The 27,840-nt window shown below is 41.7% G+C and overlaps 2 protein-coding genes across 3 annotated transcripts; both read right to left on the minus strand.

Moving 5' to 3' along the window:
- Window positions 1-3,488: 3,488 nt before the first annotated feature.
- On the minus strand, window positions 3,489-11,086 carry LOC147240622 (G protein-coupled receptor 20). Its single transcript, XM_086194323.1, has 7 exons — window positions 10,948-11,086; window positions 10,779-10,869; window positions 6,342-9,249; window positions 6,018-6,229; window positions 5,395-5,651; window positions 5,174-5,306; window positions 3,489-4,073 (listed from the first exon to the last, which is right to left on the minus strand). Exons 4-7 carry the CDS (start codon window positions 6,186-6,188, stop codon window positions 3,489-3,491), a joined length of 1,146 nt encoding a protein of 381 aa, XP_086050449.1. The 5' UTR covers window positions 6,189-6,229; window positions 6,342-9,249; window positions 10,779-10,869; window positions 10,948-11,086.
- A 290-nt stretch (window positions 11,087-11,376) lies between these two features.
- dgat1a (diacylglycerol O-acyltransferase 1a) lies at window positions 11,377-27,302 on the minus strand. Of its 2 annotated transcripts, XM_086193151.1 has the most exons (17): window positions 26,684-27,300; window positions 25,434-25,521; window positions 19,059-19,099; window positions 18,634-18,719; window positions 18,167-18,219; window positions 17,281-17,386; window positions 17,018-17,146; window positions 16,372-16,446; window positions 16,077-16,180; window positions 15,926-15,964; window positions 15,717-15,758; window positions 15,561-15,605; window positions 15,250-15,362; window positions 14,866-14,931; window positions 14,700-14,787; window positions 14,435-14,497; window positions 11,377-14,276 (listed from the first exon to the last, which is right to left on the minus strand). In XM_086193151.1, exons 1-17 carry the CDS (start codon window positions 26,962-26,964, stop codon window positions 14,130-14,132), a joined length of 1,566 nt encoding a protein of 521 aa, XP_086049277.1. In that variant the 5' UTR covers window positions 26,965-27,300; the 3' UTR covers window positions 11,377-14,129. The 2 variants fall into 2 exon arrangements, with proteins under 2 accessions (XP_086049277.1, XP_086049276.1); XM_086193150.1 differs by having other exon boundaries at window positions 14,113-14,497; window positions 26,684-27,302.
- Window positions 27,303-27,840: the final 538 nt, after the last annotated feature.

Below are 27,840 nucleotides of genomic sequence, written 5' to 3' on the forward strand. Positions count from 1 at the left end.
CATTGACTCCGCTCTTTATTTGTTCAACTGAACATGTATGTAGATGTGGCACATATTCTTTATTGAATACAAATATAAAAACTCCGGTCAAAATAGAAGTATTGATGACACTTGTTTTTTTTTCGCTGTTCGGTGAAATGAAAAGGTTCTTGCAGGCCGTGTCTACGGACTGAACCTCGTGTTATTTAAGTCATCGACTACTAAACATTCTACCACTGAGTAAATTCAAATTGAAAAAATAATGAACTGAACATAATGAGTGCTGGCTGCAATGTGAAAGTCAGAGCAAAGTTTTGAGCCTGTTTTGAAAATGTGAGGACAAGAAATAACTCAAAAATAAAGGTGGAGAGAACACACTCAAAAACTCACCCTGGGTCTAGTCGTGAAGTATTTGTTACTTCCTGCCTCTGTATGTATGCGTATATGGGAAGTATTGTGAGACAGATAGCAAATATTTAATGTACTTTATAATTTAAACATTCTCCACCAGCACTATTGGAGGTTCGACTGCAGAAACACAAACATGACCTGAAACTTCACAAACAACCTCATAAATGTTTTTCTCCTCACGGGTCTGGTCAACTTCGCCGTTTTTCAGCTTTACTGATGTAACGGCGATCTGTTGGTTCCTTGGCACTGCAGGTACTGTGGCACAGGAAAGGAAGGACGTTAGATGAGAAGAACCTTGTTCATATAACACATGGTTCGAGGACTTGGGTGTCTCTCAGTACTTTGTCAGCCAGAAAAGTCAGTAAAGTGATGATTTATTGGACTGACGTTGTTATTTCACTGTATTGAACAAGGTTATCCAGACTCTCTGCATGTTAGAAATCTTTGCCTTCGCTTTTTTGCAACAGTTGCTTTTCATTTAGAGTGAGTTTACCTCAACAAATACATGCTTTTAGACCGAGATCTGAGGGGGGGAAACAAAAGAACAGTTGTTGGTCTTAATAGTACAAAGACCAGAGATTCATCTTTCCATGTAAGCTGTATGAATGCATGTCTGAGGAAAATCCTCCATGTGACTGCTGGTGAAGCAACCTGCTTGTCTGCAGTTTCAGGGCTGCTTCTACATTTCCTTTCTCTCAATATCATGGCTGGTTTGGTCAGAGAAGAGAGGAAGATAAGGAAGTGCCATCTGCAGAATCTAGTTTCTCCTTCTCATGAGCAAACACTCATGCACTCACACACACTCAAACACTCACACACACACACACACACACACACACACGCGCACACACGCAAACACACTCAGGGTCACTGCCTCTCCTTTTACACACAGAGAAACCAGAGAAGGAACTTGAAACTGATGCGTGACTGCATGTCTTACCCATACTCATCATGTGACAGCAAGACAAGCTGACGATGCGTGTGTGTGCGTGTGTGTGTGCGTGTGAGGTGTAGTTATGCAGGGGTATAAAGTTATTGGCCTGGAACATTATGTCAGTGAACAGTGGTGACCCCCTCTGGAGGGATTAAAGGCAAATATCACTCAATACAGCGACTCACAGTCCCGCTGCAACTGTCACGTAACCACGGTGAACCTGCTCTTCCTTTGATATTTGCAGTTTATTGAATGAGCATTTTGAGAGAAGGCCTTTGTCACAAAAACTGATCATTTTTTAATCTGTTATACATTCTGGATAGAAATGTTCATCAGAAAAGGAGGTACAGAGCCTTAAAGCGCTCCAAGATAAATAAGTTCAAGTCAGTTAAATAGATTTATAAAAATTCATTTATTATGAAAGTTGCAAAGACAGACATCAATCATTTAGAGACTACATCAGTCTAAGCGGAATAGCATTTCTTTATTTTATGCTTTGTTGTCTAATAAGTACAAGGGATTTTACACCAAAATACCTAAAACCTAAAAGGGTCAGACTTGTGATCAGGTACATGTTTGCTTTGTCAACCGTCATCATCTGTTTCCACATCCGCCGCTGCAGCTCATGAGACCCGTGCGGCCCCACCTACTTCTACAACACACTGAGGCTGTGGGGAGATACTGTCCTCTGCTGGAACACGAGTCCCACCCAGTTGTACCGGTGCAAAATAAACGACGGGTGTCTGAGGAGGTCTGAAACATGTTGTCACTGATGTTAGTATTCAACGTGTTAATGAATAGGAAATAAATTATACATAATCATTAGATAAAAACAAGCAATGCAATAAAATATATCCCCTATGTGTAGAAGGGATAGTTACTTTTTTTACACAGTAAAAATCAAATGCAAAACAAAAATCTGCCGATGTCCCAACTAATTATCTTTTATATATATAAAAACGTCCAATTTTGAATTTGAAACACTATGAATAGAAGTAAATGAAAGAAGTAAATGAACAAAAGATAAATAGTTGGAACAACTTTTTACCAAACTAGCCTCCAAACTCATATTCAAGTGCAGCAAGTTACCATTCGTCATTTTTTGTGACTGAGCTCTTTATAGCCAAAGTAGAGGAAATGGAATAAAAGAGTAACGTTAGGGGCGGCATGGTGGTGCAGTGGTTAGGACTGTCGCCTGTCACAGCAAGAAGGTTCTGGGTTTGAGCCCCGGCTCCAGCACAGGATCTTTCTGTGTGAGTCTCCATGTTCTCCCTGTTCCTGTGTGGGTTCTCTCTGGTACTCCAGCTTCCTCCCACTGTCCAAAGACATCAAGAGGGGACGAGGCTGATTGATACTCTAAATTGACCGTAGGTGTGACTGTGAGTGTGAATGGTTGTCTGTCTCTATGTGTTGGTCCTGTGATGGACTGGTGACCTGTCCAGGGTGAACCCTGACTTTGCCCCCACCCAAAAAAAACATACAGACACAAAAATGATTCAACATAGACAATAATTAAAGTAATAGGTTTGAAAAAAGACAAAGAGCTACAGTGTTTACACTTGTGAACAGACCCTTTTAAAGCTAAACTGTCTCTTCTTCTCTCACATCTTCTCTGAATGCATCCACTTTGTCTTTATGCAGCTTCATGCGTCCAAAAAATAGAAGGAACCGGACCACCAGCACAGCAGTGTTTCTTTTATGTTCCTAATCATGAGGGTCTAGACTAAAAGGCTAACGCTGTATTTTTTTGGGGGGGGGGGGGGGGGGGTCCTTGTAGTTGTTTGTCATCTCTCTTCTCCTTTTAATGATGGTGGTAAAACTCGTGGGTTTGTGTGGATGTTAGTTAGTGAGCTGAGATGTTTGGTGCTTGGAGAAGAGGAGAGTCAAAGCCAACACAGTGTTTCAATGCTACGAATACATCCCATTTACGTAATAATGCACATTTTTTTAATATCACCTTTGATCTCTCAGTACAGCTTCATCAGTTTCACAGTAAAGTCGTAGCTTTGTGATCCAGTCTTTGTTGTCAGTGGTCCAACAGAGCAACACCCAAGGCTGCATGTTATTAATCCTTTTAACTAGTTTCTTCCATTTGTTCATAACTTTGGCACGTTCTCTATCAGCCTCTCCACCATGGCTTGTGTCCTGGATCCAGCGCTCAGGCTCAAGCAGTCTGCTCCATGTTGGCTACAGAGATGGGCGTACTGGCGAAGGTGAGCGTAGCCACACTATGAGCTATCGCCAGCGCCGTGCCCGAGCACTTGTTCATCGAATGCCCCTCCCCTTCTCCCCCACTGTGCCCCTCCTCCCCTCCCCCCTCCCTCACTCCCCTCCACCTGGTCCTCCACAGCCGCTTGAAACTGTCCGTCACAAAGCAGTAAACCACTGGATCCAGACAGCTGTTCAGGCTGCTCAGGGTCACTGTTATGTGATAGGCCAACACTTGCCCTGCCCCCTGAACTAGCCCCTCCCCTCTAACCTTAACCCGGAAGTAAACAAGGATCTGCCGGATGTGGAATGGTGTGAAGCAAATAGTGAAGACGAGCAGAACGGTGGCCAGCAGCCTGACAGCACGAGCCCTCCTCGCCCTGCTCTGCTGGGGCATCAGGCCGTGTCCGGAGGACAGGAAACAGGCGACGCGCAGCGTGAAACCCACCACGGCCAGCAGGGGGAGGAGGAACTCCAGGATGGTGAGATAGAAGAGGGCAGGGAGGAGCACACAGGAGGATTGGAACTCCAGAGCTGTGGTCTAGAATGAGAAGAGGAGAAGTTGCCAACAAAGTCTAAAGGTGCTTCATCTACCTTAAAGCCACAGTGCAACACTTTTGTCTCAACACTTTTGAAAGTAGATCAGGGTTTTTTTCACACACACCCTACAAACTGACTCATTACACTATCAGAATTTATCCATTCGGTCTGAGAACATTTTGAAAGTCTAGCAGAGCTACATTATGAAATAATTTATCCACGTTAAGGTTTGCAGAAGGCTAAGTGGAGGCAGCTGCCCTGACAGAGCATGTGCAGGATGGGTCGTCCTGGAAGTGTGGGAATTTTGCCACAGAGAAACTTCATGCAATGTGAAAAATAGAGAAATTGACCCAATGCCCATGAGATGAATGAGCAGTGTGTGAACTTTTGTCAGGGGCCGTTCATCTATGTACAAGTGATCATACCCACCATTTACAATAAACTAAAGCAGGCAAACAGCTCGCTAACTCAAGAGTTTATGGCCTCAAGGTGTGGACGTGAGTTATCAGCAGTTCAGGTATGTTACCGATTTTTCATTATGGAAGCACTGAGTGATAAAGAAATTAAAATAGAGAAAAGTCAAAAGTTGAACATAAGTTCCGGTGTGAACTGAGGATTTGACTAATTTGACTAATGATTAACAATTTAACAAACGGCAATCTTTTCTCCTAAATGCTCTTTGCCTGCATTAATCGAAAAACTGAAAAAATTCAAATAAGAATTGAAAATGGCAAGAAGACACTACTTTCCTGACGAAACCACAAAAATAACTTTGACCAACAAATGAAAACATTTGTTGACAACTGGAAGAGTTCATCTGCTCATGGCTGACTTTCTAAGAGAGGATGATTACTTCTGCTTACTAAGCCTAAAGCTAAACTTAAGATCCTAAACCTGATCGAACTGATGACTTTTGACTGAGATATGCTAACACTTCCCATCCACTGCCATTGATTGTGCTAAGCTAACTAGCAGTCAACAGGTTTCTGTAGGTCTCAGCTCTCTACTGAGAGGAGTCGGGTATCTAGCTAGTTCCTTTAACCCACATTTAACCGTTCATATTTTGTGTTTTTGTTGTGTTTGTAGTGGACGTGTCTTCACCTGGAAAGAGTAGGTGACCACAACTGCTATAAGCCACACTGTTGCACTGACACACCTGGCTGCTCCTGCGGTCCTCCATCGATGCAGGGTACTGGATGCATGGACAACAGCAAGGTAGCGATCTATACAGATACTGAGAGAGAGAGGGAGGGTGGACGAGGAGGCGTAAAACACCTCAAACGATGGGAGCGTTTTTATCGAAGCAGGATCGGCCCACCCACCTGGTGAGAAAGAGTATGCTACAGTACATGTTGACGAAGTAGCTGAAGGTGTGAACGTAGGAGCAGGCCACGCAGCTTCCAGCACTGTGGTACAGGGCGATGCGAGCGGGTAGTGACAGCGCCACCAGCAGGTCAGCTACCGCCAGGTTCATGGTGTAAACCACTGAGGCTGACGGGTGGACAGCGGTCCCACAGAAGACATAGAGAGCCAGACTGTTGAGGACCACCCCGACCACCAGCATCAGACAGTTACACACCTGCAGGAACAGGCTGTTAGTACGCAAATGACTCCGACAACATTTTATATTCATGTAATTTCTAAATGTCCAGATGGTCTAAATCCTGGTAGAGTCGCATGACAACCTAAAGATCTATTACTCTTTTTAAAAAAATTTTTTACTAATGAATATTTTTATTCTCATAAAGAAAAATTTATTGTTTATGTGTTCTTTATCTTGCCCAGTGTATGTGGGCATAACATCCACGCTAGCCTGAAAAAGTTTGAAAAATAGAAAAAAAAAAACCCTTATCAAATCAAATCAAAGATAATACTGTGTGTTCTAACAAATGGTGTAATTACATGAATCCTGTGTTTTGGAAAGAATCACTTTGCATCCGCTTACCATGAGAGCGATCCAGACAGCGTAGAAGTCTTGATACAGCTGCATGTCCAGGTGAGCTAACCTGTGCAGGTACGGCGCCCCCCACCGTTGGTCCCATGTGCTGCAATTCGAGGGGTCAGGGGTCACGAGGGCTCCAGCAGCAGAGGTGGTGTTATTGAGAAGGTTCTCCATTGAGGTTCAGAAAGATGAATAAGAGACTGGTCCGCTTCTGACTGGCAGTGGAAGTGAGGAGGCGACAAGACAAAAAAAGGTATCAATCTTTGTTGAAAGACAATTTTAAAGCATTTAAAACATAAAATGTCATGGAAAAAAAGCAGCGCACACCTCACTTTAGGTCACGGAGAGTTTCTTCCTGGAAAGAGACCAAAAAAAGACTTTATTTTTTCATTTTACTGTGAAATTATATGTGAGTGATGCTGACAAACTATTGGTTTCAAATACAAATTTATTTCATTAATTCTTAATAAATGGAAGTAGAGGAGTGTGTCTGAAAATGACTTTTTCGTCTAAAGAGAAACAACAGAGGTAAAGGTGCTGTTGGAACACTAAGGTGTCGTCTGCATACTGGAGATTATGTGTGTATTACCAAGCTGTAATTCTTTGATGTCATTAGTAACTTGCTACTAAACTCACCTTAAAGACAGAATGTTCTGGAATGTATCGTCACATCATTTGTGTCTTTGGTATCGTGAATAGTGACGTATCGTGTAAACACCCTGACTCCGTTGCTGTAGTTCCTTGGCTGCAAGCCGATCAGGATTAGTCCCAACTATGTTCCTCTCTGATTTTTTTGCTGGAACGATGGTATAATATTTCGGTTTCGCTTGACGGAATTATAAACTAATAACAGGAACATCCAAAATGTTTGCTGGAAATAAATTCATCAACTATTTTTTTTTTTATCCTGGAATCACTCGAAGAAACATGATTCTAGACATAAATGAGGGTGTGTGTGTGTGTGTGTGTGTGTGTGTGTGCTCCGACCGACTTCATATTCAAGCATAGTGAAGATACTAGAAACTAAAAGAATGAGCAATAACCCTTCCCGGGAATGAAAAGTCGCCAACATCAGCGAGAGTTAATCCAGACAGAGACTGTGGAAATTCTGCTCTTATAAACAACATCCCCTTGTCCTGCAGAAATGAGCGCATCAGTCTTCATAAGCTCGCTCAAAGGATGTGACACTTTAAACAATGTTAAGTATCTGGACTTGTGTTAAGGCTTTCAACACTACATATTAATATGAACCACGTCCCTGCGCGCTGCCATTTAACACGCCGCTGGCATGTTGTGTAGAACAAGGGACGCTGATCGTCTCCGAGTCGCAGCAATTTGATGAATGTGACACGTCCTGTTGAAAGGACGGAGGTTTTTCAAAAACTCATCGATCATAGTTGTTCTCTTATCAAAGTTTTCGGGTAACAAGAAGCTAAAAAATAGACCAAAATGTTAAAGGGACACTGTATTTGAAGAAACTTTATTGTCATAGGACAGAATACAAGTGTCTCAAGAGATGCTGCGGTGTTGCAGGAGGCCACTAACATTAACATACGGACACTTTTGGGTGACATTGCTCTTGAAATTAACAATACGATGTAGTTTATACAGTCATCTGACAGTAAGTAAGTAAGTAATCTCAGCTCAAGAACTGCTTAAGTTTTTTTTTGGTGTAATCTGCATGAATTTTAGGAACTCTTGTCCATTTGAAGTGGGATTGAAGATAGCATCTTAACGGACCTCTGCTGTCTCGTTTGGCCGCTTGTCAGCAACCACAATTTTTAAGACAAGTAAAAGCTTCACATTTCACAAGTGTGGTATTTTACTGGTGTTTTTTTTATGCCGTGGAACAGATATCTTGAGCTAATGTGAACCACAGACCTTATTTTAGGCATTTCACAGAAAACCCATTGACTCTGAGAGCAGGGGAGCAGACGTTCAATAATACTAACTTGTTTCCAGGCCTTTCCCTTTCGAAGAACAAATCGATGCTGATACAGTAGTTAAAAACATTCCAGTCAATTTGGCTTTCTAGATATAATTTGCAATTCATCTTCTTGTTTAATTCTTACCGCTTCTCTCTGAATATGTCAGTCAATCTTTATAGGAAAACAAAATTGTGCTGTTTATGAAAAAAGAAACAATAACCCTTTCTATCCTTTAATGGCATTTTAAAATCAATAAATGCATGTTGTTAAGGTCTTTTAACCTCCCAAAAAAGAACGTAACACTCCTGAACCCTAACCAGTGTTTTTGTGTCTATTAACACTTTAATCAGAGTAATAAAGCAAAAATTATATATCATTACCCTTCAAGAATGTATTTCATTTAAAGTTTCATTGAATTCTTTTGCAACAGGCTGTGGTGTCAAAGCGTCCAGCTCATCTGTGGGATGCAGAGGCTGAATTGTGAAATTTTATGACAGCGGAACGAAAAACCACAGCAGCACATCATATTTTATTAACCAAGGCAGAAAACTACTTCATTACATCTGATCGTATGAAGTATTTCAATAAAAATGTGCTGGTTTTGGCCAAAAAAACATCTTTATAACACGCCGGAGGGGGAAGAGCATTCCACGCTTCATCGTCAGACACTTGGATAAAACGTGGCTAGAGGACTGGATTTTGGACTATGATGGAGAAACTGGATCAATGCAGAGCACAAGGCAAGTTTGTGAAGGGACAAACACTTTTCTTTCCTTCACTTACGATCTCCACTCAATTGATATTAAAAATATCTGGTCTGAGATACATAAATGCATCCTTAGCTTATGAGTTGTTGTTTTTTTTTTCAATCACATGATCTGTCCTAAAAAAAACCCACACACTTCAATCGACGGTAATCAAACAGACCTCTGAGAATTTAACTTACCTGGTTGCAGAAGAATGGAAAAAGATCCCGTGTGCAGAATTCTCTCACAGCTTTTTGGACTTTTGATGCTATTCAGAGTTCTTTTGCTCGTACAGTATTTGTGCTGCGATGTGTTTGTGTAGTCGGTCAGTGAAGGACGACAGGAGTGGGTTTGGATGTGGATCCATGTGGGCGGGTCGACCCAGGCAGCCGGACCGCCTCATCGCTTTTCATGTGGCCTCCTCCTCACATAGGTGCAATATTGGAATGGACACAGCTGAGAGTGGAATTTTGTTACCTTCCATCTTCACTCTCTCTGCTGCTACCAGATGACTCCTCATGAACGCTTCATCCCACTCCTAGTCTCTCTCTAACGCAGTGACTTGGAAAGGATAGAAAAAGAGAAGAGGGATTAAATGTTTGTAAAATAAGCAGCACAAGTGTGTAAGTGATTGACAAGGGACAAAATACCACCCCCCCCCCCCAAAAAAAAACAAACAAGTTTACTTGGGTGTTGAGGCAAAAAGGTTGGCAGCAGCTCACATAACACACACCACATACTACAACAGGACATTTGGCAGAGGCATACAAGCCGTGAGGTGGTTATTCTAATGGATCCTTACTGTTAAATAGACCTTAACTGTATCAAGATGGCATAAAATATTGAGTTAATCTGTTCACTGTCATCTGGGAATATTAATAAAGTTTCCTGAACTACAAGACATCAACTTCTTACCTGTAGAGCAACATTGCTGAACCTTGACTTTCTACTGTCAGTGCTAATTTTGTGGTCGTATCCTTTATTTCTATGAGTCTGGGTTTGCAGTCAAAGCAAGCGACCCATACGGTAACTTAGGACTCTAAAATGATAGCGATAGGAGGACGATGCACTGATGGCAAGCGTTTGAAAATAGCAGGATCTGAAGTGACGTGTTAGACGTACCAAAACCCAAGTTAGAAGGAATAAGAGACTGGAACAGACTCTCATAGTTGCCCTAAAATAACATTTATTTAAAGTTCTCTCTGGGGTGGTCCAACACCCAGCGAGACACTGGTCCACCTCTTGTTTGTCTCTGACTCAATTAGGGAAGAGGAGGGAGCGAGGAAGGACAGAAAAAAGAGACGGCAACAAAGAAATATAAACAGTGTCCGTCGATGTTTTCATGAAGCTGCTAGCCCATGAAACAGACTCATCAAATTTACACACACACACACACACACACACACACACACACACACACACACACACACACACACACACACACTTCTTAGAATAAAGTGAATGTAGACAGAGAAAAGGGTCTTTTTAGCATGTATTTCAACATCAATACACCATTTGAAGTGAAAGAACATCACATAAATCACACTGACGTAAATACCCAGAGGCGGCCACCACTCAAGCGTGTGTATGTTGTATTGTATATCCAGGTGAGTGTGTGTATGTGTGTGGGTGTGTGTGTGTGTAGTACATGCCAGAAAGTCAAACAAACCACTGGAGCACAGACCTACGCTGAATCCTTGTGAATTTATTAGCCTGTTACATCGAGGAAGTTGAATTTATGTTGCACGGCTGGTGCCGTCACCTCGTAAAGTGCCTGGCTAATGTTTGATCGAATGTTTCTTGGCTTGTTCAAATATTTGAAATCATTTTGAGAAATATCCTGTCCGAGCTTGTTTAAAGTGCTGGAGACAGAACGTTCGGATGTCCCTCTGGATGGTTCAGTGGGATTTAGTGTGTTGAAGAAATATACTGTGAGTAGTGTGTAGGAAGTCTATTTCTGGAGACGGCTGACACAGACAGATTTGAATGTGAAAACACAATCAGATGACAGGTTTTTTTTAATTGTGCTCCTGACTTTCATTGCACAGTAGACATTGATGCTTAATTGACAGAGGGATCTGGAAAGGTACCTTTTGTCCTCTGTTGAGGTGTGAAGCAACAACACGCTTCAATTTAGGGGACATCGCCGAAGAAGACACAAATCTGGACAAAATTACAACCCTGCAGAATAAAAGAAAATCAATATACTGCCTCTAGTGCGCTTCTTTTCTTTACTTCCTGCTTTTGGGTGTTTCTCACCTTGTGTGTGATCAATGAAGCCCTGGGCAGAAGGGAGAGTACTGGCAGATGAATTAAAATCAAGGAAAATAATAAAATGCTCCATTGACATCTTTTAATTTGTTAAAAAAAACAATATTTTTATCTGTAGCATCTATTTCTGGGGGAATGCTAAAATAAGTCTGAAGTCACTAAAATGATTCCTTGCCTGATTCATGGTGGGAAGTCTGGATCTCCACACATGTACAGCCTCAACCACTTCTCTTTCCGGCATCTGAAAAGTCATCAAGAATCCAGTCCATCATCCCAGACGGTAAAACACTCGAAGCTCTGCACTTCCTGGAGGTGCCAGCGAAACCCTTACTGACTGAGTCAGAGACAAACCTGCAGACAGAGACTTCTTGCATTTATAGTGTGAGGATGGTTTCCCTCTGCTCTTATTGAACAAACAAAAGAAAGCCAATTCAACCTGTAAACAATCTTTATTAAACACAAAGAATTTCACGTGAAAGCCGACGAAAACTGATTTGCATTCTCAAAACATCTTCGTCTCACTTTGGATTTCTTCTGTATGAACAAAATGAATTGTACATTCAACTTAAACTTTCTATGATGCAATCAGCAGTCAGTCACAAGATTTACTCTTTAAAAAGGCAGTTCAGCCACGTTCTGGCCTTTTATACATCGTATTAAAGAGCAGTATGGTGCAGTAATACTATGACAACAGGGAGTGCTGAGACATGTTGAGACATGTTTGATTGCCCGGTGTCAAGCATCACTGCCGATTCATATTCAGAAATGGCACAAAAACAGGGCAGTATTACAAGTAAAATGCAGGAAAAAAATAAACAAATGTGCATCATTCACAGTTTTATATCGATCATTCGAATCCTCTTCAGTCTTTAAATGTGACCTGAACATAAAGTTCTCATACAAGTTGAGAAGGAAATGCAATGTCTTAGTGTTTCCAGCAAAAGACGCTGCAGAGACAGTGGTTGTCATCGGAGTGTGTCCAAGTGCTGCTACTTTGGGACTCTTTATCACATGGTTCACACTCTGGGGCAGGTTACAGGTTTCACCCGGCACGGAAAACGTTATAAAACAACGACTTGGTCACAAAGCTGCCGTTAATGTCATTGTCACTACAAATAAAGATATATTCAATACTCTCAAATCAGGATCGCCTTCCAAATCAGAATTCAAGACAATGCTTTTAAAAGGTAAATACTTGTTTTAAAGGTTTCACACCGGTGAGGGCAGGAGTCACAACCATGAAAATACTGAGTCAATTGGCTACGAATAAGAACATATTCTTGTATTTGCATAGCAGGCACTTCTGTTAATTCTCTCTGACGAGTGGTTTTCTTTAGACAAGAATTTTCCCTGAAACTGGATTGATGAGGAGGATTTTAACAAAGAAAACGCTCCAAATTAACATCTCTACTCAGCTTGTTGTTGGGATCTGGAAAAAAAAGGGAGCAAACAAATCTTCTGCCTACATTTATTATAATATGGCATGAATGGCTTCAGTCTCCGACAAATTCATAATTAGACTCTGAAAATATTTTGGCATGAAAAGGCTCTTTGAAACTATATTTCCTATTTTAGCAGCACATGAAACAAAGCCAAACATATAGAATAAAATATCTCCAAGCAAATTAAAAAAAAAAAAAAAGTACAATAATTAAAACAAAAAACAAACTTATTTGTGCAACCACAATGAGAAAACATTCATAGAAATATATTGCTTTAGTCAACAGCATGCATCTCTTTAAAGTGCAATAAACATTCATTGGTTCAAATCAGTAAATCAATTACTGCATTAAATCAGTGATTTAAATATGTCAAGATATTGTGACATTACTGTAGAGACATACCAACAAATGAAAATATATCGAGTATAAAATAAAATATCTGATTACTCCAATGCAACACAATATACAAACAGCCGGCACTGATCATTTGGGAGGGTCTGGATAAATAAACAACAACAAAAAAACAACAACTTTCTCTTTCACGTTCTCCCTCGATCCCTCACGTTCAAACCGTCATACATTTTTCTTATGATCTTTTAACTGTGGCTTGGAGGAGAACAAGAGAAGCACATCTCCAGGCATTTCGAGGTGATCTGTGGAGGCAGGCTCCACCTTCTGATATGCGCTCGCTCACTCGGCAGTGTTTCACATTTGTTTGTGACGTAAATGCGTGTTTTTTTCTTTTATTAATTTCAGGTTGGATTGTTTGGTTACGAGCAGTGTTTTTCACATTCAAATGCACTGTTGTGTGTGTAAACTCCACCTGAACCTCTCCTTGGCTCATCAGTTATTGATCAGTATTATTGGCTGATCAAAAAACAAACAAACAAACAAACCACTTGGGCATCACACTGATGGAATGAGTCAAACATTAGTTTTTAGCCGCATGACGAGGCGCTGAATGTCTCTGCTGGCTGTCAGAGTTGAAAAATGCCGAGTTAAAAAACGCTTCGCTCGTCACTGTCACTTTTTACACAGCCGCCCAATCACAGTGAAGAGGGGGTGGACCAACTTCTTTCATGGATGAGTGGAAGGACTCTTCCTTTGTTAGAGTTAATTAGTCAAAACATTTTCCTCATATTTTTTGCATTTTTTTTTTAGGTTTGTTTTCTCTTTATGGCCATAGATGAATTGCCCTGTCAATGATTATTGCAGAATCACTGTACTGTGATACTACAGCTATCAGGGGCAAAGTATTTGTGATAGTATTGTGAGTGACTGCGATTCCAACCCCAAGTGCTGACATTTTTATCTCCCGCTGATATTCCCGATCAAAGCGACTAAAAGCACTCCCAGTGTTTTTGGAGGAGAGCCTGGTGCAGGACAGTGTCCAGACCTCATGTTGGAAGTTGAAATGACCAGTGATGGATATAATGAGTGACTGGCGACTGCGGAGCCCCAGGAGTGCTAATGCTGCCTGACTTCTCCTGCTGTTCACATAGCCGAGGTCATTTCCTGACAAATGATAGTCCGTCTCTCTGGCGTTCAGGGAAAAAAAAAAAAAAAAAAAAAAAAAACGGAGTCGCAAATGGTTTCCTGGCTGCTGCTGCGGCTTCCTGACAGCTCTGTACTGGCAGCACTTTTCTATCATTGTTGCTTTTACATTCACTCATTGAGTTGGTGTGTGTGTGTGTGTGTCTGTGTGAGCATGTGTGTGCTTGTCCAGCACTATGTGGAGCTCCCATAATGTATGACATAGTAGTCATGCACATACATCAACACAGCAACAGGCTGGCCTATGATGAGTGACATCCACACAGCGGCGTTGCCATAGTTTCCGTTCAGGAAGCGACCTACGAACAACGCCAGAGGAACCTGGAGGGATTGAAGAGTGTGAGATTAAGGAGAAGAGAGGAAAACAGAGAAGAGGAAAGACCACAAGAAGAGAGGAGAGGAGAAGAGGAGAGAAGAGAGGTGACAAGAAGGGAGGAGAGGAGCAGCACACAGAAACAGGAGGGAAGGGTTTGTCTTACCTGAGCCATCATACCCATGAACGCCCACAGTCTGAACATCTTCAGCGGGACACTCACCAGGTACTTAAATAAAACATTCATCACATCAAAGAACAAACTTTAGCATGTAGAAAACAGAAAAACCTCATCTCATGTAATTTTAACGCATTCTTTGAATTTGTTGCTGCAGGACAAGCACCTCACTACAGTATTCTCTCTCTGTTGTCACTGCTTCCTAAGTGATAAGGTTACTGAAACAGACGAGGACTCCACGTTCTTGGTTTACCTCGTGGAAAAAGGCAGACACCAAGAAGACGGCGGTTTGAGCCAGTATCTTGTTCACCCCCCTCCTCAGCATCGGCTTGTAGAAGTGTCTGTAACCGACACGTGTACAGGAGATATTTGACATTTCATGGTCACAGTACTTCATCAAGTAATTGTTCCGTTCTCACCTCAGACACCACTTGTGAACTGGGATGTTCCAGTTGGACCAAAAATATGTGACACTCTCAGAGTTCCTGAAAAGAACAAGCAGTGAGCAGGAGATGATTTTTAAATGATGATGATATATTTTGATAATTAAGTATTTTAAAGCATTTGGAATGTGTCACAGGCATCTCTCTTGCTTTGGACAAAAGTGTCTGCTGAATAAAATTGTAGAATCTTTCAGCTCGCATCATCAAACAACAGTGAATCAGAACTGAAAACACAGGGACTTACAATGAACCATCTTAGCTTACTAGTAACGTTAGCATGCAGTTAACCAACAGCCTGCTTAGCAGCGGGCATTTTCAAGAGTCAGTATCATCAGATGTGTAATCATCTCTGTTACTCACCACCAGTCCCTGTAGAACTCTCGGTCTCCAAACTGCAGCAGCTCTGCTACAAAGTTCAAAGAGGAATGGAAAAACCAATAGAAGAATATTAACCATATCAGATGGTTAGGGACCTAGGAGAGGAGGAGGAGGAGGAGGAGGAGGAGAGGAGAGGATAGGAGAGGAGAGAAGAGGAGAGAAGAGGAGAGTAGGAGGAGGAGGAGGAGGAGGAGAGGAGAGGAGAGGAGAGGAGAGGAGAGGGGACTCAGGGTTGGTAAGGTTTCACGATGGCTGCTCATCCTAAGCTTTGTCTCAAGTGCAGCTACACTCACTGCCAGCTTCAGCAGACGTTCCACCATCCTAGAAAAGTCCATTTCCTGTGAGAGGAACGAAGATCGTTAATCACCTGTTCTGTGGACGATCCAAATTACAATCAAAGGAGTTTTGTTGTTGCATAATACAGTAAATATGTATTAATATCTACCAACCTGGAATGGTTTCATAGAGTTCTGTATGGTAGGAACCATCCACTGAAAGGCACAAATGAGATTGACTTCAGCTGGCTTTGTTTGAGGTGTGAATGTGAAAAGACATTCATTTAAAAACAAATCCTTGTTCATGCATTTACTGTGTGTGTGTGTGTGTGTGTGTGTGCGTGTGTGTGTGTGTGTGTGTGCGTGTGTAATATTCAAAACACCTGTTGTATCAATCCCACCAACAGTTGCATGAAGAAAAGCTGAATGAAAAAAACAAAGACATTTGTCACCATAATGTAAGTATCTCTCTCTCTCTCTCTCCCTCACCAGCATTACAGAGTCTGTGCATGTACCCATGTGACGTTTGCTCACCATTTCAAAAAGCCTCCTCATCAGGAATCTTTTGCGTATACGAGGTGAGCGCGGGAAGTTGAGCTGGTAGCAGAGAGTTGGGGCAAATATATAGTAGTACATGTCTAAAGATGAGGAAAGAGACAAGCACATCAATCTCAAAATACTAATGTTGTGTATCAAAACAGTCCCGACTTTTTTCAGTAAATTAATAATAGGCTTTGTTCTAAGGTTTTATAGGGAGCAGTTTGGTCCTCAGTTCCTGTTGATAATTCAAAATAACTGAAAGTTTGTCTTCATGGAAACATGGCAGTACCTCTGTGGGTCAGATTGCCTGGGTAGGACACATTAGTATGAACTGCTGAACCATTGGACTGAGCCACGGACGGGCCTGAGAGAGAGAGATAGAGACACACACACACACACACACACACACACACACATACACAAACGTACACACAATCAACATTCATACATGTTGTCAGTCTATCTGCTTTGCTCCAAATCAGCGGATGTGTTCAACCATTTGTAAAGGAACGAAACACAGTCCTGCAAGTGATTGTCATGTGACTGATTTATTAGCCTTATTAGTTTAAATAATATCACATTACATTGTATGATATAAACTCCATTAAATGACAAAATAGACAGAAGGGATGAGAAAAATGAATGAATTGTTTGTTTGTTTTTTTGCCTGGATCTGATATCTGATGTTATAAGCTCTATCATCAGTATCTTTTGATGTTATGGTGTAATTTATCACCATTTAATTAAGCTACCCTCCCCCCCCCATCTTGTTATTTTTCATTTCCTGTATTAGGTTTCAGTTTACTAAACTACCACTAGATGGCACTAACATCCCAGTGACATGAAAGAAAAGCTATCATCCTGATTTGGTGTGCACTGGTATTTGTGTGTGTGTGTGTGTGTGTGTGTGTGTGTGTGTGTGTGGCCATACTTACACGAGTAGGAGCGTGTTAGTCTCTTGGCTTTAGCTTGTCTGATTTCTCGACACCACCTGTTGGTGTCTTGGTAAGAGTACAGCTTGAGAATCAGCACTGTGTAGGTTAATAAGGAGAGGACACTACCCACTGACACACACACACGAGCACACACACACACACACACACACACACACACACACACACACACACAGATTATGAACTAAACATCATAATTCTCCCATTTGTGATGCTGTGTAAATATACACGTCAAGCAGACCTACCTGGGGTAATGGAGGTCAGAATGAGTACTGTGGTGGTGGGAAAGATGAACATGGCTGTCAGATTAAATACATGAAGCATCAGTCCAACAGATTCTGAGATGGTACCCTAGAAATAATAACAGAAAAAAGAATGGACTCTTCATTATGTGCAGTAATGTAATCCCACATTTATATTCAACTACAAATATTCTTACACTCATGAATGTGAATGGTAGTAGCTGGGTATTCCTTTTAAGTATTTTCTTTATGTTGGTTCTCTGTATTTTATTTTTACTTGTATGCTTTAAGTCATCCAAGCCTATTTATTTCATCTATGTCTTATCTATCTTTTTGAGCTGCTGTTTCCATGTCCCTCTTGTGGGATCAAAAAAACTTTCATCTTTTAACACATTTGTGAATCCAGAAAAAAACCTTGATCAATATTTCATACAGCGATCAACCCTTACTATAAGTGTTAGGACTACACGTTACCTTTTATACACCTCGTTAGAAATGACATACAACACAGCAACTCTGCATTAGATCCAGTGAGGCAGTCATTTCTAGGTATGACTGAGTGTTCAGTATAATCTAATCTGGATGAGAAGTGGCTTTGTTATCAACAGGCATGATGAGGAGTGGTGCTGGGACACTGAATCTACTGTGCCAGGAAAAGTGAAGCACATGTTCTGAGCAAACATCCTTCTCAGGAGATGGCTGAGTGATAAATTAAAAATCCTGACACTCCTTGGAAAAAAAACAACAACAACTACAGGATTGAAATATTATAAAGCCAAAGGTCGCAGCAAATTTTTCAAACAGATGTTGAATTGTGGAGTCACGGTGTATAAACGAAAGTGTGTATTGTTGTCCAGGAAAACACACGTCAGTGACGGTGGGGACTCACCACAGCCAGGCGCCTCTCTGTGTACAAGGCTGCTAAAATGAACACGTTAGACGCTGAAAAACAGAACAGATTATAGATGTAAACCTCAGCAGGATTACTGCATTACTTTGTGTACAGCAATTTTGATGAAAATCCAAAAATATAAAAAAAACAACAACCATAAAACATACGTTGTTAAAATCCAAATATCTGTCTAAGATAAGTCTGATGAAAAGACAGAAATAGAGGGTCTGCTAGCGGTGAATACTGACTGTGTTGAGGATGCTGATGAAGGGGTTAATTGACGGTGGTCAGTACAACTGTCTCCATGCACCTTTTGCATTACTGCAAATATGTAATGTTCCAGCACGATAGACACAGCTGTGTCAAGTCATTCATGACTGAACATGACGAGTCTTTGGAGGATGGAACTCATTATTTTTGGACAGTTAAGAAGACACAGAGGCAGTCAAATAAAGGCGTTGTACCAATGATGAGGCAAGCAGCTGGCCAACTATAGGGGTCCTTCAAGAAGAGTGACACTACTTGGATAGGGTCCACCAGGATACCATACCTGGAGGGGAGAGAGAGGAGAAATCATCACTTCAAGGGTAGCACGACGGCAAGCACTACACTAAAGAGGACTTTCAAAAATCCACTGAGTGCACATTGATCATCTGATTTAATCTGTGGTTTCAAATTTGTGAATTACACCTGAACGCCCTCCATCAAATATCTTTGAAAACAATAACTCCTCAGCACTCCTGGAGCACTGCATATGTCAGTATTTTTCAGCACACTAAAAGGGATGTTTTGTTCCGTGCGACTGTCTGCCTGATGGAACACACGCTGAACAGGAGAATCAGCTCGTGTATAATAAGTGACAAAAGTGTAAGAGTGTGTGCAAGCTCACTTTATAATGTTCTCCAAGAAGAGTCGTGCATTACTCAGCACCTGCAAGAACACAGAACATCCAGAGGAGGATTGTGAGCAGGGTTCAAATATATTTAGTCAGCAGGAGCTTGTGACAATGGGTGCATGATATGAAACTGACTGTGATTGTTTTAACCGATACCTCAGTTGTGATACTTGCGAGATTAGAGGGAATATTTATATCAATTTAAAAACCTTCCAAAATGATCAGTTATTTTTTTCGCAGTGAATTTTATCCCGATGTCAATATGTAGGCAGGGCATCTCTGCAGCGCCACAATATTTAATAGAACACAGCATTTTATGATACTGGCAAACTTGCATCGTCCAGCAATTTGAAAATTTCACGAGGTCGTATTGTGACTGATTAAATTGTGATTAATTGTGCAGCAAGAGCTTATGACAAACTTCCTTCTTCGGACCCTAAAACTGTCTCTCAATGTTCCCTCTGATTTTTCATGTGTCTGGGCACACACACAAACTCCCTGACAACACTGAGGATCAATGTGAGCAACATCAATTGTGCACGCTGTGGGCACACCCCAGTACCATATCTGTTCAACAAATGGGACAAAAGCAAGGTACATGGCTTATTAAAACAATCAAATTACAGTACAGCAGCATTTTCTATTAGTTTACTTTTAATATTTTCAAAGGATTACAACTCAGGGCTGCACGGTGGTGCAGTGGTCAGCACTGTCGCCTCACAGCAAGAAGGTTCCGGGTTTGAGTACCGGCTCGGGCACGGGGTCTTTCTGTGTGGAGTCTGCACGTTCTCCCTGTTCCTGTGTGGGTTCTCTCTGGTACTCTGGCTTCCTCCCACAGTCCAAAGACATCAAGAGGGGACGAGGCTGATTGATACTCTAAATTGACCGTAGGTGTGACTGTGAGTGTGACTGGTTGTTTGTCTTTGTATGTTGGCCCTGCGATGGACTGGCGACCTGTCCCGGGTGAACCCAGCCTCTCGCCCGTTGACGCTGGGATAGGCTCCAGCCCCCCCGCGACCCTTACTGTAGGAATAAGCGGAAGACAGTGGATGGGATAACAACTCAACCGCTGAGCTCCCATCGCCGTCTCTTATCTCTGCCGCACGGTTGTTAGCAAGCTAACCTGCACGGTGCCACGGCGCGTATGGGCAGGGCACACACGCAAGCACTGTTAATGCTATGATTGGTTGCGTAGCCTAAGTGAACCATATTGTATCATTGGCTGGACACCTGTCACTCACTGAGTCTATGCGCTGCACAGATTTTCTTGTGCACTGAGAATGTGCGAGCGGGGCTCGATTGCGCTGGCGTGCAGCTTAGAGGGACCATTGCTGTCTCTCATACGCCCACCCCGCCTCTGTCTTGATCAAGTGCAGCACTGACAGTGATGAGACTATTTGCTTTGAGGAAAACATCTCATTAAAATGTTTTCCCAAATTAGTCCCCCCCCCCCCCTTTGCTGAAAGCTACTGGTTTCTGACATACAAGGTTTCCACTCAACAGATTATGTTTATATCAGCAAAAACTTGAAACTTGTCTTGTTCCCATCCTGCAACTTTAATGGGTTTGTCATGTTGAGTGAGATATTATTTTCTGTCAGGTGACAATTTAAGGGATTAAAGCTGTACACACACACACACACACACACACACACACACACACACACACACACACACACACACACACACACACACACACACACACACACACACACACACACACACACCTCTCCTGTCAAATAGCTGTATTCTGCACATGTGAAACCAGACCTTGACAACTATCACACCCTGACGCCCTGCTCACTCTTAAAAAGTGTCAAATAAAATAAAATATTTTTATCATGATATTATGCATTAAAGCTCAAGGTTCACATCCTGCTTTATCACGGTCATCTGAGCTTCTCTGAGATAAAACTCACTGGCCTCCCAAACACTGACGGGCAAACTATGCATACATACATATCATTTTTCAGATAATATTTATGGCACCCATGTCCAGTACACACATTAGAGTTGCAACAGTGAACATCAGTGAGGGTTTGACACATGATACGGCTGATCTTACCACGGTGATTATGTGTTGCACCTCAGCCACCCCCCCCAGCCAAGACTCTGTGCGGCCAGACTGGTGACCTTTGCTTTCGCGACCTTTAGCATGGATGTGAGAGGACACCACTTGTAACGCGTTTACTACAGCTGTATGAAGCATTTATTAAGGAACAAAGTTTTGTAATGTGTCTGCCGTAGTAAAATAAAGTTGTTGAGTGTGCAAAGTAAGTCACAGAGCAAATCAAGTGATTTCACAGGAATTCACAATCTTGCTTAAGACTTCTTTTTGGCTATGTTTTTCTTTTGCTTTACCACATTTCACTCTCTAAACTATTGACGCCAAACTTCTTATCTAGTAATGATTACCGTTTACAATTGGAAAGTAATAAAGACAGAAGAGAAAAGAAGTTCAAACGGCAGATTCTTTTGGATCCCAGTGTTGCAGTAACACTTCATCACAATCTATCAGCACGTATGTGTGGTTGTAGTTTTGATAAAGTTAATTTTGCATGTTTTCTGTCTTGTGAACAGAATAAATGGCTGCTTTGGAAGATGGCTTTAAAATAGATCAAACTCCTTGTGATGGATGACCCTCAAGACCCTGACCCTTCAGGCCCGAGATGATCCCACTGAGTTGGTGCTAACAGACCCTGAAAGATAAAATGACACATACAAAGAACCCTGGCTTTTTCTCTTGAAAAAACAGCACCTTAAAATCATGGAGTTCATGAGATTTCAATTTGTTATCCCAGAGAATATGAAAATTGAAAATAATCTTCTCTAAACCAAAAAAATTTGATTATTGCGTGATTTGGTTCGATCATTTGTAATATCAGAATAATTTTCCTTTGACAAGTCAAGGTCTTTATTTATTTATTTTTTTTAAGAGAAGAAATACATTTTTGGATAAAATGTATCTAATTTTTTCATGACGTAATGCCTGGAACCCTTGAGGTTGTTCAAGGGTTACTGATGTTGGGGAGGAAAAAAACTAAGATGGACTGTAAATACATCTGTAAGAGAATCTGTCAGATGATTGACAGCTGTCTGTCACTGAGGCATTTTTATGAAATCATGTCAAGTTCCTTTTTCCATGGAGACTGGGAGTGATGTCATACCAACAGTCCTGCGTGTACGACTGCTTTAATGTAACACAATTAAGTGTTCTAACCACTGATGCACAGAGCAGCCATTTTGAGTTGTGGTCTCGTACTTTCTACAATCTACAATTTCATTTAGCAGACGCTTTTGTCCAAAGCGACGTACAACACAAGCAAGAATTTAGACTTAATTAAGGAAAAGTCCGTAGGAAGCTCAAAAGTGCTTCAGTTGTGATTTGGTCACAGGTACTGCCATCTAGTGGCAGAAGAAGTGTCGCACCCCCCCTCCCTTTTTTTTTTTTTTTTTTTTTAAATTTTTGACAGACATACAACATCACGACGCTGGGATAGGCTCCAGCACCCCCACGACCCTTAATGTGGCATGTTCTCCCCGTGTCTGCATGGGTTCTCTCTGGGTACTCCGGCTCCCTCCCACAGTCCAAAAACATGCAATTGGGGACGAGGCTGATTGATACTCTAAATTGACCGTAGGTGTGACTGTGAGTGTGAATGGTTGTTCGTCTCTCTATGTTGGCCCTGTGATGGACTGGCGACCTGTCCAGGGTGTACCCCGCCTCTCGCCCTTTGACGCTGGGATTGGCTCCAGCCCCCCCGCGACCCTTAATGTGTAGGAATAAGCGGAAGATGACGATGGATGGATACAACATTACACAACACAGTGCTACATAATCACTAAGTGCTGGGTCTTGGACCCTCTGACTTATTCTACCCCAAAGAGGAGAAGAGTCAGGTTAAGTGCCTAGGTGCTCTCTGAACAATTGAGTCTTCAATTGTCTCTTAAAAGTAGAAAGGGACTCAGCAGAACGCACAGAGTTGGGTAGTTCGTTCCACCATTTGGGAACAACAGAAGAGAAGAGTCTGGCTCGGGATTTGGAGCAGCGCTGGGCTGGAAGCACCAGGCGTCTTTTGCACTACTTTATCAGGTATCTCCCAGTTTATCAGGTATCTCCCAGTTTATCAGGTATCTCAGCGTTTTGGAGTTGCAAGTCCACCTCTGCAGGGGGTGTGTTGAAATGTCCGACTGTAAATGCAGAAATTCCAACTTTTGAGTTTGACTGGAACGCACCATTATGCCCACCTCCAGGAGGGAGAAAACTCATGCACACATCATCTTATCACGTTCAGTATGTGAATTTTCAAGTCGATTCCAATAAATGCGTTTGCAATAATGTTGCTGAGCTAACTCACGTACAAAAGCTTCTAGAAGGGTTGGAAAGAACTCGGCCTCTTGCCATGTGGTTGCATCAGTCCAAAACTGCTTGATATGTACATTGTCCTGTGAGTTGAAGCGCTGATTTGAAATGCACTGGTGGGGACACAGGGTTGACCCTCAGGTCCAGATGTTTGCCGAGATAACAGCTCAGTAGTGAAGAAGGATTCATCACTCAGGAGCCATGATGTAGGAGGAGAATTGGTCATGTCAGAACAAGAGTACACTGAGCTGCTTTAAAAATGTGGATGTGGAACCGTTGTGAATGCAATCGTTGGGTTTTCTCCCATTTTGGCCGCCAGTTAAAACACTTGGGTTTACCAGTAATAATTATCAATGTACAGATGAAACAATTATGTGTAAAAAGAGATTAATCGAGCCTCCCGAGGAATGTACATTCCAGCAGCTGCCATTTTAGGAACAGAGATATCAAGAAATTACACAACTGTCAAACTGCGCACGCGCACACGCGCACACACACACACACGCACACACACACACACACACACACACACACACACACACACACACACACACACACACACACACACACTGCCTCTGGTCTCTGCGGTTCCACTTAATACTCTTACAGCCTAATCCCAAAGGTTTCTTCAAAAAGGGTCTGAACCGGGCAGTGACGGCTGTCCCTTGTGACCACAAAGTGGGAGATGTAGTCCTCAAAGAAATATCAACTTTCAGAGATGAAATTAATCCTATTACAGAAGTGCAAAATTAGGCTGCGTCCACACGTCAAAACAACAACAACAACAACAACAACAAAAAAAAGCACTGGCGCTCACATTCTGTCTAGAAGTGCACAATCGTAAATGGCCATGTAAGTATAAGCCAACCATGTGTGTAAAGCTTGTAAAAGACATAAGCACATACTTGCTTTATTTATAGACTGGATGCATTTCAATTTTAGGAGGATTATGGCTAGCTGGACATATTTGCTCTCTACACGCCTATCATGATATTACCAGCATGACTGTGAGGCTCAAAACTGCAATCATTTAGTCATATTTTGCAACAATTTTTTGGACTAAATTTTGTATCTAGATGCACAGGTGCGACCTGAAAATATTAAACCTTTATTTATGGAGCTTGTAAACCTATTGATGGAGGTTCATATATTCAGTATGTAACTAAGGTTGACCTCATCTATGATCATAATTTAACGACCATGTCAGAAGGTGAAAATTTAATCAGAAATGACTCCCAACAGTACAGTAACAGATCTGACCATATGGAGCACATTTATAAAACTTGTGCATCCTGTGGTAAAATATCACGATTGGCCACATTGGCGCTGTTTAGCCAAAAGCGGCGCTCGTCTCAATAACCCTTCACAGGGTTCTTAAGGTGTTCCTGACCCAGTCTGAGATGAATCTGGTCGATTCACAAGGAGGAGGAGCACATCAAAGTCGAGCTGCACGATTCTTGCTAAAATGTGGATCGCTGCTTTTCCCCCTAATAATTAAGATCATGACTCGCTCATGATTCTTATTATTTCAACAAAAACATTTACTGCACTCTCTAAAAACGCCCGGGATGCTTGATGTTTGGAATGGGGTTTAAACAGATGGCATAACATAAGTCACAATCCTTGCCTGTTGACAGTAATGCACAGTTACACACTTTTTTTTTTAATAATTAATTGTGCACCCCAACATCCAAGCATAAAAAAAGCAATTTAATTTCCTGTGGCCACCTGGCGGTATAGTAAACTTATCAGACTTCTCACAGACACACGGGACACAGTTCTAATTACAAGATACAAGGAGGATGTGCACCGTATGCTTCTGTCTTTCTAACCTTTTCTATCGTTTAAGCCAAAAGCATTTGTGCAGCAGTTCAAACTGCAATACTGCTGTTAGAAGTGTGTGTGTGTGTTTGTGTGTGTGGGTACCATTGTGTACGTGCGTGTGTGTGTGTGTGTGTGTGTGTGTGTGTGTGTGTGTAACAGAGTGACTAATGTTGCTTCACTCACCAGCATGACAACACACCAGTTGAGGATTCCTCTGTAGTTACTGTATCCGCTGGCTGAGCTCAGGAGGGACTCTTGTAGGACGTGACAGCTACAAGAAAACACAGAAGCGAAAGTTATGATGTATGAGGAACAGTCTGAGCAGATGATTGCCGCTCCTACAATTTCTCATATTGTTAATATGGTACCGATAAATGTAGATGTATTTGTACCTTTAATGAATGGAAGTATTTTTCACACTTACATTTATTTATCACAGCCTTCAATTATGACTCATGCGAGTACTAGTTTTTGCACATTTCAATCACTTACATGTTGCTTTTTTAAATATAAGGTTTTTGTTTTTTTACACAACTATATTTAGCATTTGAGGGGTTTAGGGTCCACATTAAAAGCTACTTTGTGGATTAATGTTTGTACGTCTGATTGCTGATGTGACTTGTGCCCAAGAATCTTACAGTTCTATTTCACAGTGATTTGGATCAATATTTAAAAAAAATAGGGCCCGACCATTTCAGGATTTTGTGGGCCGATGCTGATGTGGGAGGAGTAGAGAATTTTAAAATAACTGTAACAACCAGAAATGTTTTTACAATGATTTCTCTTATCTACTTCTCAAAAACTACAAAAACTTCCAAGTGACAATGTCCAAAATTACATCAGTGCACTGAAATAATAAACTTTACAGGGAATTTAATAATACTTAATTACCCCAAGCATCTTTTACAAAACTTTTTAAAGGTTTTCATTGCCACATATAGGACATTTGTCATACCAATACACAGTGAGTCAGGCTCTACCCAAAAAAACACAAGGAAATATTGTAGTAGTTTTAAATCTACATTTCCCAGCTCTGAATGACAAACAAAAGAATTAGAAAGGCATCTCTTATCCCTTTTTTTTTTAAATTTTGAAACATGAAGCTGCCTTTAGAAACTAAAGTTTATTGCTCATTCCAGAAAAGAACAGATTTTTGTAACACTTGATTTGAAGGAGGCTGTGAATGAGTCAGATCTCACTCAGCCGTTGATGAATCAAAGAGTCAATTCAAATTTAACCTTAACTGCTTGGATTTTTTTTAAACAAATATAAAAAGGTACATTATTTTGTGCTTCTCATATGTGAGGCTTAGTACATTAAATTCAAAACAAAGACAATCCGCCCTCTGCGTTCAGTACTGATACAGGTAGCTAGTTACTTTGCGTACAGTACGTAGTATTACTGGACTACGAAGTGTATCCATCCGCGGTTACCTGAGTCCCTCGTTGATTTCCTCCAGTGCGCTCCTCTGTTTCCTCGGACTGTCAGTGACCTGCTGCTGCCTCCCGGACATCCCCATCTCTCTGTACACATTCCCATTGTCACTAGCATGTCTGGACCCCTCGTCTGTCTTCTTCTTACCGGGACCCCGTGGAGGTTTCTCCCCGCCACCATGCCACTTGCTACCGTTGACTTGCTTCTCGCTGACCGCTTCTCCGCCGCCGTGGATAGTCGTCCTTCTCTGGCGGGTTGTGGGCCCTCTCTTCTCGCTCATGACGGCGTCTTCCCTCAGTCTCTTTACCTGCCTGACATAGCCGTTAAACCGATGTCAACCGTTTGTTTCGCTGTCAGTGGCTCTAAATACAGGAGCTGGGTAAATATTCCTAAACTGCTGTGTCGCAGTACGTGTGGGTTGGCGCTGCTTATTGTGGAAAGCGTGTGTTTCATCACCGCTACTATGGCTCAAGGTGCAATTGCCAGTCGGGTTGCCAGGTTTGTGTTTTTCAACCGACATCCCCCTGTTGGTAGTTTGATCCAACACCTCTGGGTTGGTTTCCCTCCTCAACTGATGGTAAAAAAAAAAAGAAAAAGAAATGGTAAACCACATTGGCATGAACTTTAAATCAACACACTGAACATGGCCGCGCACCCTTTTATAAACGTGATCAACAATCAATTAACCAGTCACTGGGCAACTGTGCCTCAATTTCACATTGCTTCAAGTAGTTCAGTAGGTTGTGAACTGTAATTGAAATTGGTTGGTAAATAGTTATGGCAGGGGTGCACAAACAAGGGCCAAAACTTAATCTTAATCTCTAACCACAAATGTTGGTAGAGGCTTGTTGGCTGTGTGCCACATTCTCTGCTTCGTTTTTGCTTCACTTTTGCCACTCTGCAACTTCATCCAAGTACGAGAAAGACAATAATTATTAGAGATCCTACATATTTAAAGAACATTTTACATTGAAAAAAATACTCATGATGAACAGATCTGATGCACATCATGTTTGATTATTTCAGATTATTATTTTAATTATTAGTATTAATTTGTCAAGTCGGTGGAAGGGTGGTGCAGTGGTTAACACTGTCACCTCACAGCAAGAAGGTTCCAGGTTTGAGCCCCGGCTCGAACACGGGATCTTTCTATGTG

Source organism: Aulostomus chinensis, chromosome 22 (assembly GCF_037954235.1).
Source record: "Aulostomus chinensis isolate RoL2024-O1b breed Wild chromosome 22, RoL_Achi_v1.0, whole genome shotgun sequence".
NCBI classification, from domain to species: Eukaryota; Metazoa; Chordata; class Actinopteri; order Syngnathiformes; family Aulostomidae; genus Aulostomus; species Aulostomus chinensis.

Excerpts from the sequence above, each read along its gene's own strand:
- dgat1a (XM_086193150.1), bottom strand. The coding sequence starts at position 26,964 with ATGAGCGAGAAGAGAGGGCCCACAACCCGCCAGAGAAGGACGACTATC. Across the intron at positions 18,720-19,058 it reads TTCTTGGAGAACATTATAAA|GTATGGTATCCTGGTGGACC; the intron begins GTGAGCTTGCAC and ends TCTCCCCTCCAG. Across the intron at positions 17,387-18,166 it reads CAGAGAGGCGCCTGGCTGTG|GGTACCATCTCAGAATCTGT; the intron begins GTGAGTCCCCAC and ends TATTATTTCTAG.
- LOC147240622 (XM_086194323.1), bottom strand. The coding sequence starts at position 6,188 with ATGGAGAACCTTCTCAATAACACCACCTCTGCTGCTGGAGCCCTCGTG. Across the intron at positions 5,307-5,394 it reads AGCATACTCTTTCTCACCAG|TATCTGTATAGATCGCTACC; the intron begins GTGGGTGGGCCG and ends TCTCTCTCTCAG. Across the intron at positions 4,074-5,173 it reads TGGTCACCTACTCTTTCCAG|ACCACAGCTCTGGAGTTCCA; the intron begins GTGAAGACACGT and ends TTCTCATTCTAG.